The sequence below is a fragment of the Ruditapes philippinarum genome, unplaced genomic scaffold, assembly GCF_026571515.1.
Source record: "Ruditapes philippinarum isolate M1 unplaced genomic scaffold, ASM2657151v2 ctg10172_1_1_1_1, whole genome shotgun sequence".
NCBI lineage: Eukaryota > Metazoa > Mollusca > Bivalvia > Venerida > Veneridae > Ruditapes > Ruditapes philippinarum.
Genome location: NW_026860493.1, coordinates 23,104 through 34,117, shown reverse-complemented (window position 1 = coordinate 34,117; position 11,014 = coordinate 23,104). Strand labels below are relative to the sequence as shown.

At 31.6% G+C, this 11,014-nt stretch overlaps 1 protein-coding gene across 1 annotated transcript; it reads right to left on the bottom strand.

Moving 5' to 3' along the window:
• Positions 1–1,591: 1,591 nt before the first annotated feature.
• Positions 1,592–10,060, bottom strand: LOC132760294 (HEAT repeat-containing protein 5B-like; the record flags this gene model as incomplete). The annotated part of the gene is made up of 3 exons (XM_060752243.1): positions 9,551–10,060; positions 6,609–6,795; positions 1,592–1,803 (listed from the first exon to the last, which is right to left on the bottom strand). Coding segments are annotated over exons 2-3 (341 nt in total), but the record flags the coding sequence as incomplete, so codon positions are not given.
• Positions 10,061–11,014: the final 954 nt, after the last annotated feature.

Genomic DNA, 11,014 nt, shown 5'->3' with positions numbered 1-11,014 from the left:
GATTTAAAAAAACGCAGTAAGGAGGACAAAACTATGAAAGAAAAATCAATTATGTATAATTAATGTATTAAGTTACAGTAAAAAAATAACATTTGTTAACATAAATTCCAAGATCAAGGGGAATAATTCTAGAAATAGTCATACTAGAGTTATGGACCTTGCCACACAACATTTGTGTAATGATAAGAAATATATATTTGAAGTTTGAAGTAGATACCTTAAAAAATAAAGAAGTTATTATATTTCTTAAAGAAAAATCCTAAGTTCAAAGAGAGATAAATCTGTAAATATTGCTTCAAGAGTTATGAACATTGTCACATAAAATGTAATTGATGATAAGGAATAAGTATTTGAAGTTTGAGGTAGATACCTTTAAAAATAAAAAAGTTAAAATAAAAAATAACATTTTTCTAGTAAATAAATCTAAGTTTATGGGGAGATAATTCTTGCAATATTGGTGCTAGAGTTATGAACCTTGTCACATAAGATGTGGATGATGATGACGTAAATATAATTGAAGTATGAAGTTGATCCCTTCAGAAATAAATAAGTTACAGTAAAAAATAATATTTTTTTATGGAAAATTCTAAGTTCAAAGGGAGATAAATCTGAAAATATTGGTGCTAGAGTTATGAACCTTGTCACATAAGATGGGATGATGATAACGTAAATATATTTGAAGTATGAGATTGATCCCTTAAGAAATAAAGAAGAAACAGTAAGAAATAGTATTTTTTGAGGAAAATTCTAAGTTCAAGGGGAGATAAATCTGAAAATATTGGTGCTAGAGTTATGAACCTTGTCACATAAGATGGGGATGATGATAAGGTACATATATTTGAAGTATGAGGTTAATCCCTTAAGAAATAAAGAAGTATCAGTAAAAATTAGTATTTTTAAGGAAAATTCTAAGTTCAAGGGGAGATAAATCTGAAAATATTTGTGCTAGAGTTATGAACCTTGTCACATAAGATGTGGTTGATGATAAGGAACATATATTTGAAGTTTGAAGTTGATACCTTAAGAAATGGCAAAGTTATAGTGAAAAATATTTTACTGCACCAAAACTTTAATCTAAAATCTGGACGCGGACGCCGACGCCGACGCCGGGGCGAGTAGGACAGCTCTCCATATACTTCGTATAGTCGAGCTAAAAAGTGACTTTCATATGAAAGATTAAAGATGCACATTGTCAGATTCCTGCTAATTTTCATGAAATTTTTGAAAATGTATTAAAAAGTACATGTAGAATATTATGAAGTGAAATATTAAAATAATGTATGCATAACAAACAGCACTAACATCTCATGTAAATTACCAAAAAGAGGTTAAAATATGCTAAAAAAAAGCCCTTACTGCGTTAGTTACAGAGTAGAAATATGGTGAAAATAATGCATTTCGCACATAAGATGGAAATAATTACATTTACCTCACATCTTTTTACTTTTCATAAAATCTCTGTACATTTTTCTCAAGTTTTGATTTTCTTGAAATACTTTTGCTCATCTGGAACACAACTGCACTATATGTATATAATTATATTTTCTATACAGCTTACTTAAATGATATATTAAACATTTGTTAAACTTACAATCTGGTTGGTAGATAGCTAGGAGAATCATCTTTGCTCTTAGCAATCTCATTGCACTTGTTGATGGCATCAAACATAGCAAATGAGTCTCCGACGATGAACAGTGTAGCCAAGCATCGTGCCAGTAACTTCCTGGTCGGTGGACCGGGTGATTCACTTATCTGATTTATCAACTGTTCAACAAGACGCTTCTGTTTCTCTTTAATGTCAGACTAAAATATAAAACATTTAATTTTTGTTTAATATTATCAACAAAATAATTTGACTAAGAATTTAAATACTTTTTTTTTTCTCCCTTTCCATCTTTCCAATTTTGCATTTATGGGTAGAGGTAGACACTCACTGTGTTGTTCAATAACTTCAGCTTAATAGTATGAACAGAACAGGTTTTTTTGTTGGTTTTTTCCCCTCAAAAATATATTCTTTCATTTTGAATTTCATTCAATCCAAAAAAATAAACATTATCAACTTTCAAAAAAAGAATATTTTGCAAGGTATGGAGGCACAGCCTTTCCCTTAAAAACATCAACAAAGTCATCATATCTTATAGGTATCCTATAAATTCTGGAATTACTAGAACAAACATTACATATAGGCTAATAAAGCCGCTAATGAAGGGTTTCTAAAAACCTATGTTTCAAATTTTGCTGACTGATATACAAACAAAACTATTAACATTAATACAGATGTTGTTCATTAAAGATACAGTCTAATCACAAGGTAGAAATTAACAGATAAACAAAACTTCTGAGAGCAGACTGTTTATCAACTTATGCATAATTAATACATCATTGACTGGGTTTTGAATTCATGTTAATAATTCACTTATATGATAAATGCAAAAGTTTAATTTGAGTATTTTGGTATTATCATATATACAAATATATGCGTGTGTTTTGAAGAATATAATGAAATATTAAGAAAATCAGGAAGTGGCTGCCTGCTATATCCCAGACTAAAAGACAACTGTTAACATAAACATGTCTGTGTTCCATCTAAAATAATAAGATTTGTGTGTAGGTAACACACTACATCATGTGGTAATAAGACAACCTAATAATATAAATCAAGTACATCCAGCACATGTTCAAACACTTAAGTTGGCCAAATATCACCGAGAATAACCCATTCAGAAAATTGAACATCACGCATTCATGACATGGTAAAATTCTTAAATATTTCTCATATTACAATAATTATAAAAGTTTATAGTTGGTTAAAATGTTTCCTAGATTAGAATATTTCCTGACTTTCAATATACTGGAATGAAGTTTTCTTATGCTAGACAAAATCTTTGTTCATTATGTGCCACGTTCAGTTGTTTTTCTGTTAATATTATTAAACTCTTGAAAACACACTAGAAAATTTCTATTCTGTTCTAGTCTACTCTACAACATTAACCCTTTCCCCCATGAGCATATTGTGAAAAATGGCCGTTTTCACTGAAAAGCCTCCTCTTACAAGTTCAAACTGCTATGAAACTATGAAAAATGCTTCAATACTAATCAAACTTGGCACAAATGTTGACTGGACCACTGCCTTTGTAACGACATGCTCAGTCTTAAATTTCCTGTTACCATGGCAACGAGGGGACATCTCAAAATTGCCAAAATCACTATTTTGCCTCGATTTTTTCCATCAAAATTTATTTCAAAGTGCTGCAACTTCTCAAGGGATTGAGATAGAGTCAAAGGCTTTTCAGCGTTGGTTACATGTTACATTATGATCGACCTGGGGTCATTTTTAGCCTCTCACAAGTCCAAAATTTTCTTGGCGATGAGGGGGACTCCGCCCCCCTTCAAACCCCCCTAACAGAAGGGGGCACATCCCCCTTCTGGCAACCCCCTGTTTATCTTTTGGATGGGGGGCGGCGCCGAAAAAGTGCTCATTTTTTTTTGGCAACATTTCTCAAACGAAAACATGTGTTTGGGGCCCAAATAGGACATTTTTTCACTATTTGAGGCCTAAAAAAGGGGGGGGGGGGGTCGAAAGTGCGTTGTTTCGCGTATATATGTGGTAAAGGGTTAATACATTAATAAGCTTAGCTTAGCTTTGGAACGAAAAATGACTTGGGCCATCCTTAAAAAAATGTTTGTTTGCAGTAACGCGACCGACTCACAAAATTTGCCCCTACTCAAATTTTTTTTCATGGTCTGGATAAAAAAATTATTTTTTTTGAATCAGAAAATTATGCCTTGTGCTTTGTTTTTGTTCTTTTAAAGGTTAATAGAAGAAATAAAATGTAGTTCTCAATAAAAAAGAATTCAGGTATCAATTAATTAATTGTTACCAGATTATCAAAGCATATTTTGTCCAGCATTTTGAAATTCCATGTTTATTTGAGAGTACAGTTCAATCAAAAAAAAAACAACTAGAACTATCACTAAATGTGATTAATACCCCCACAAGACTGCTTCAGAAATGAGGATGTTACTAGTAACAGAATACCTTGTAAAGAATTGAAACAGAGTTATGGTTGTGGGCAATTAAAGATAGTTGTGGTTCTTGTATGTTGCATTTCCTTTCAATGTGGTTGGCCATTGATGAAGTTTTATTGGATTACTCTGTAAGAAGTCCAGAAAGACAAGGAAAAGGAACAAAGGGCAATAACTCTATAAATACTGAAGATTGAGTTATGGCTATTGTACACTGCACTTCCTCTCATTGGGCTTGACCACTGTATGAAGTTGTATTGAATTCCAACTACTAGTTTTCAAGTTATGCACTGGACAAAAAAGTAACAAAAGCAATAACTGTAATTAGTCCAAATAGAGTTATTGTTCTTGTGCATTGCACTTCATCTCACTGCCCTTGACCATTGTATAAAGTTTCATTGAATTCCAACCATTAATTTTCAAGTTATGCACTGGACAATAAAAAGTAACAAAGGGCAAAAACTTTTAAATTAGTCAAAAAAAAGAGTTATGCTTTCTGTGCACTGCACTTCCTCTCAATATACTTGACCATAGTATGAAATAGTTTTGAATTCCAACTAGTAGTTTTCAAGTTATGCTCTGGACAAGGAAAAGTAACAAAGGGCAGTAACTCTGTAATTAGTCAAAATGGAGTTATGGTTCTTGTGCACTGCACTTTCTCTTATTGTGCTTGACCATTGTATGAAGTTGTTATAATTCCAACCAGTATGTTTTAAGTTATGCTCCAGACAAGGAAAAGTATCAAAGGGCAATAACTTTGTAATTTGTCAAAATGGAGTTATAATTCTTGTGCACTGCATTTCTTCTTAATGTGCTTGACAACTGCATGAAGTTGTATTTTCAATTCCAACTAGTAGTTTTCAAGTTATGCTCCAGACAAGGAAAAGTAACAAAGGGCAATAACTCTGTCATTAGTCAAGATGGAGTTATGGTTCTCATGCACTGCACTTCCTCTCAATGTGCTTGACCATTGTATGAAGTAATATTGAATTCCAACTAGTAGACTTCAAGTTATGCTCCGGACAAAAAAAAGCAATCGAAAAGTAACAAAGGGCAATAACTCTGTAATTAGTCAAAATGGAGTTATGGTTCTTGTGCATGGCACTTCCCCTTATTGTGCTTGGCCATTGTATGAAGTTGTTTTGAATTCCAACCAGTAGTTTTCAAGTTATGCTCCGGACAAGGAAAAGTAACAAAGGGCAGTAACTCTATAATTAGTCAAAATGGAGTAATGGTTCTCATGCACTGCACTTCCTCTCAATGTGCTTGACCATTGTATGAAGTTATATTGAATTCCAACAATTAGTCTTCAAGTTTTGCTCCGAACAAAAGAAAGCAATGGAAAAATAACAAAGGGCAATAACTCTGTAATTATTTTAGATAGAGTTATGGTTCTTGTGCACTGCACTTCCCCTTATTGTGCTTGACAATTGTATGAAGTTGTTTCGAGTTTCAACCAGTAGTTTTCAAGTTATGCTCCGGACAAGGAAAAGTAACAAAGGGCAGTAACTCTGTAATTAGTCAAAATGGAGTTATGGTTCTTGTACACTGCACTTCCTCTCAATGTGCTTAACCATTGTATGAAGTTATATTGAATTCCAACTATAAGTCTTCAAGTTATAGTCCGAACAAAAGAAAGCAATGGAAAAATAACAAAGGGCAATAACTCTGTTATTACTTTAGATAGAGTTATGGTTCTTGTGCACTGCACTTCCCCTTATTGTGCTTGACAATTGTATGAAGTTGTTTCGAGTTTCAACCAGTAGTTTTCAAGTTATGCTCCGGACAAGGAAAAGTAACAAAGGGCAATAACTCTGTAATTAGTCAAGATGGAGTTATGGTTCTTGTGCACTGCACTTCCTCTCAATGTGCTTGACCATTGTATGAAGTTATATGGAGTTCCAACCATTAGTCTTCAAGTTATGCTCCGGACAAGGAAAATGCAACGGACCGCTGGACCGACCGACTGACCGACCGATCAACCGACCGACCGATCAACCGACCGACCACCGGGTGACTCCTATATACCCCCCCAAACTTCGTTTTTGGGGGTATAAAAATCGACCTACCTACCCACCTTGAAAATTCTGGGTCAGGTTACTGCAAACAAATATTTTTTAAGGATGGCCTTAGTCATTGTGACAAGATGAATTTGGATGAAAAAACACCAGAAAGATCAACACTTTACATACATTGTTAAAAACATTGTTCAAAATCTCATAACAACAAGCTTGAATTTTTTAGGATATTTTTTATCATGTTTTACTTAAAATCAATTAATATATTGATGCCTTACATCCAATTTCTATACAGACATGTCACAAAATGCCTGCATATATTTGTTTGTTTGTTTCATTTTACACCTTTTCCCAACAGTATTTCAGTCATATAGGCGGGTAGTTTCCTAACCATCGTTCCTGGAGAGTTACACCAGTACTAGACTACCTTCCTCTGCGCTAAACTACCAAAGCATCTCCCAGGGATCGAACCCATGTCAGAGAGGTAACTGGATTAGAAGTCATAAAAACATGACTGTTCTAAAACATAAATGTTTGGATATTACATAAATGTTTGGATATTACCTTTTGTGCTGCAGAAAGGACTTTGTCAAGAAATCTGAGCCATTCAAACACAAAAACGGGCTTTTTGTTGTCTGGAATTTTCTGCAAAGCCTCCTCATTAAGGAGAAGGCTGTGAGCTAATTCCATCATCTATAAAATCTTGGTGATCTTCCCTAAAATATCATTCCTTTACTTTTTCTTCTTTCTCCTGAAAATAGAAATCATTGTATTTTATATCACTCTTGTCTTTTAAACTTCTGCAATTATGTTATCTAGTTCCTTTCAACAAATTTTCTTAATTATTCAAGGGTATTATATTTTTTATCCTATTATATGTTTATTAAAGCTTTGGAGAGTAATAATGTAAAAACAATTACCAGACTTTGGCATAATTAATTACAAACAGAATCTGTAAACAGTATAGGGCTTACAGCCAACTGTAGGGAATTAATCCAACATGTTTCTACAATAAAAACAGCCAATACTCTTATAAAACTTTCTCTGAAATACTCACTCATCTTATATATTTTGCAATCTGAAAATAAAACAGTCTGAAGAGTTTTTTTTTTTTTTTTTTTTTATAATAATGTCATATTCTAAATAGAGTATTTCTAAAATTTCCCATCACGATTAAAAGACCAATTTAATTTCTCAGCTTTAACTTTCTTTTACGTGTTTTTGTATAATTTAAAACAATCAAAATTTCCCATATAACCCATTTGCTTATAAAATTTTTGAACTATTTTTCCGTTACTTTTTTTTTCTTTTTACCAAGAAACTTGATTCTCGGGTTTCCAAAAACATTTCTTGAAAACTAAATTGTTGAATCCGGGATTCCCCATCATTTTTTTTCGCAATTCTAGCCAACCAATTCTGTTAATCAACTTGAGGCAGTTATTCTGTAATCAAATTAGTTATCTGGTATATTTCCCAGACTATTGCTCAACTCTGATCCAAAAAATAATTATTGGTAAGTCAAAAAATGTTATAAAAATTGCATTCTTTTCTGCCAAATTTCAGTTTTATTTTCAGTAAGTGCATCTTTTCTGACATAATGCTTTTATATTACAATTTCCTTCTTTATGACTATAGGATTTAGGATTTTTAAATCTCAGAAAAGATTGCAAATAGCTTTTTTACTACAGAAAATAAAAGCACACATTTTTTGTCGAAGTAATACATCATAATATTATGCTTCTATTAAAAACAGCGAGAATCAAAATTGAAAATAGTGCAAAAAGTTTGACAATCAAATCATAAAATGTTCCACTCAATTTAGCAAGCTGGAACTGGAAAATTCATTATGAAATTTTAATGATTTTTTTAACAGAATTTTTATAGCTCATCAACATCATGAAGAGCACCAAAAAAACTCCTGTTACCTCAATGATCCAGAAAAAAAAATCTTTGACAATCAGAGATATTTACCTGTAATTCAGAAATAGAAAGTTATCAAAAAGGTTTATCATGGTAAAATAGTATCAAACATTTTAATCAGGAAAGTATCTATGACCTATCTCTTTAACTGATTATATAACAAACATGGAGATACAAGATAAAAATCCTGGCAGAAATGAACAAATCTCATTTCAAGCTGTTGAGATCATCTTTATAAAAAAAAAAATCAAAAAAAATCTTTATATTAGAATTCCAGACACCTTATATTATTAAAGTGATAAATCACTTACCACCATTTTCAATAACATCCTATTCACAATAAATTCCATCAAATTATGAACCGACCTGTTATACAGATTCTGATATACCTCATAAAGTTCTAAGTGAATGCAATAATCAGTCAATTACTGGCATCATCCTATATGTTCCCTCAGGTGAACTGTCCAACTCTATATGAGAATACTAACTTATTGATTAAGCCTACATCCAGCATGGATTTCTCCCAAGTCCTCATGCATGGTGTTTAACTATTTGTTTAGTTATTTGTACTGTAAGTTAAAAATTTGCCGTAAGCATTCTATAAGTGGATTTGTGTAATGGACCCATCCATCTTTAACTATCAGAACTACTAATTGGTAAAGTTTCATAAGATTTTAAATAGATTTTAAATACACATAGTCATGTAAAAATTTAAAGGAGTTAACAGTGTATGGAGTAGACAGCATGAAATATAATCAAATGTAAACCAAATTGTAACGCTGCATTTACAATTCTGATAATTGTATAGCTTTTCCATATCATCTTACTCAGACAAGCAATTACATAAACAAATTTTCACACCATCTTTATAATATGACATGGAATTTTTTTTAGATTATGCTATTCTAAATGTGTGAACTTACATTTAAAGTATCTTCCCTTATTCATAAAAAAGCAACATAAGTTTGAAGGTACAAAAACTATGTTTAACTAAACATGTGATCTACCACAAGCCCCAGGTCATTTGTAAACTATTTGATAAGTTTAGTTTTGACAATGAAGAATTGTTGTGGTAGGTAAATCACATCACTTCTTATATACAAATGTATATTTGATTCATGAATGTTATCAAAGTTTACAATCAAACTAGGTGTAAGACATTTGTCTTATTATTCATTTTTCAAAACAGGTACACATTATGTCACAAGGTTACATGTCAATGCAGGTAAAGTGTTAATCACTAATTCACTTTATGAGGCAGTAATATCCAATATTTTGAACATTCTGAAAGGGGACATTTAAACAATATTTGAACTTAATTTTTCAAAAAATAAATTACCCCAGGAATATTAAATTGGGGTATTCTGCATACTCTGTATTATGCCTAATTCATACGGTATGTTTAAAATTTATGTATACAACATGTAATTAAAGAGATCTGTAGTGAATGTTAACTTAGAGAACAAGTTCATTTTAATCTAAAGTATGTAATGAATCATTACTAAGTAACCTACTTGAAGAGGTACTTCAATACATAGAGACAGTTTTTGTCTAAAAAACATTTATATGGATAACATTGTACTCACCAATCTCTATTCTGATTCACACTGGTTATTAGCAACAATTATTTACTAAATGACTAGTTCAATTAAATCTTCCAACTACACTCTATAACATTAGCAATCCACACAAGAATTTCAGGATGATATAGTACATGTATATATTATATAACAGGTATACACAATTTAAATAATACCAGTAGTTATCACTTTGTTAAACTTCAAATAACTCCCAAACTTTTCCCTCAGGAATATACTGTAATTTAAAAACACTGTCTATCAGACACTGCCTGCACACAGAGGAAATGTGCAACTGCAGTCTGTATATTTTTCTCTAAAAGTATCTCCAGAAAATGTAAACAATCCAGAATCCAGTTAACTTAGCATGAAATAATCACTTCTCCTGGGGGTTACATGCACAATTTCACTGCAGATGTGATCTTAAATATCTTCAAAAATCTATTTAACAGAGGCAGAAAGCAATTTCTATACCACTTTTTAACCACTTTGCCAAGTGGATGCTTACATAATGTTTCTGGAATGGTTCTGTACCTTTCTTATAGACAAACAAATATATAATCATTCTGGCAGAATCTGAGGCACAGTCTAGTAAATCATCAATACCTTCTTGTCTAAATCTATACCACATTAAAGACAAATTCAATTCAATTCAAATGAAAGTTATATAAACATTATTTGGATAATTCCACTTTTGATTAATATCAGATTTTTTTTAATTTCTAAAGATTGTCTTGGTGGTCCTTTTATCTTCATTTGCAGATTTCAAATATTGCTGTATCAGGTTCAAATAAATCTGAAGAATGTGGTTATCATTTATATATCAAACTTTAGGTATGCTGCAATATTCATGATGCCAACACTGTAGAGTTTATCAAACTTGATTATCCTTTAATTTTCAAACTTTTTTTGTTGTCTTGTTATACAAATATAGATGTACATTTAATTTTAATTTATGTATCACAGATCAAAATTATAATTTGGATATACATGAATTACTTTAAGTGAGAGAGAATTTTGTACAAGATACAGAATTTTTTTATCCATTTTCCCTATCAGACATTATCAAAGTGTCAGTATTAAAGTGTTGTATTGTAGCTTATTAGAAGAGTGAAGGCCAGTTATTAGACAAGATTGAGACAAGATTGCTGTGAAGTGGGTACTTACAATGAGAGGCTTTACCATTTTATCATCAAACAATGGGTTCATCCAGAGAACTACAACAACACATGCTTTGTTACAGCTATGCTGATGATTTACAAAACTACAGTAAAGTCAATTTCAGCATTATTTCTGTTAAGACAACAGTTGTTTGTAATCATCACTGGTATACATTGGAGTAAAGTTATATTTAGACAATAATGCATTATTTCCGGGTTTCAAATACTGAACTCTTTTTGAAAATACTTTAACAACATTTCAAAACTGCTACATGTATAATCATAAAATAGAATAAATCTTTTTACAAATCCA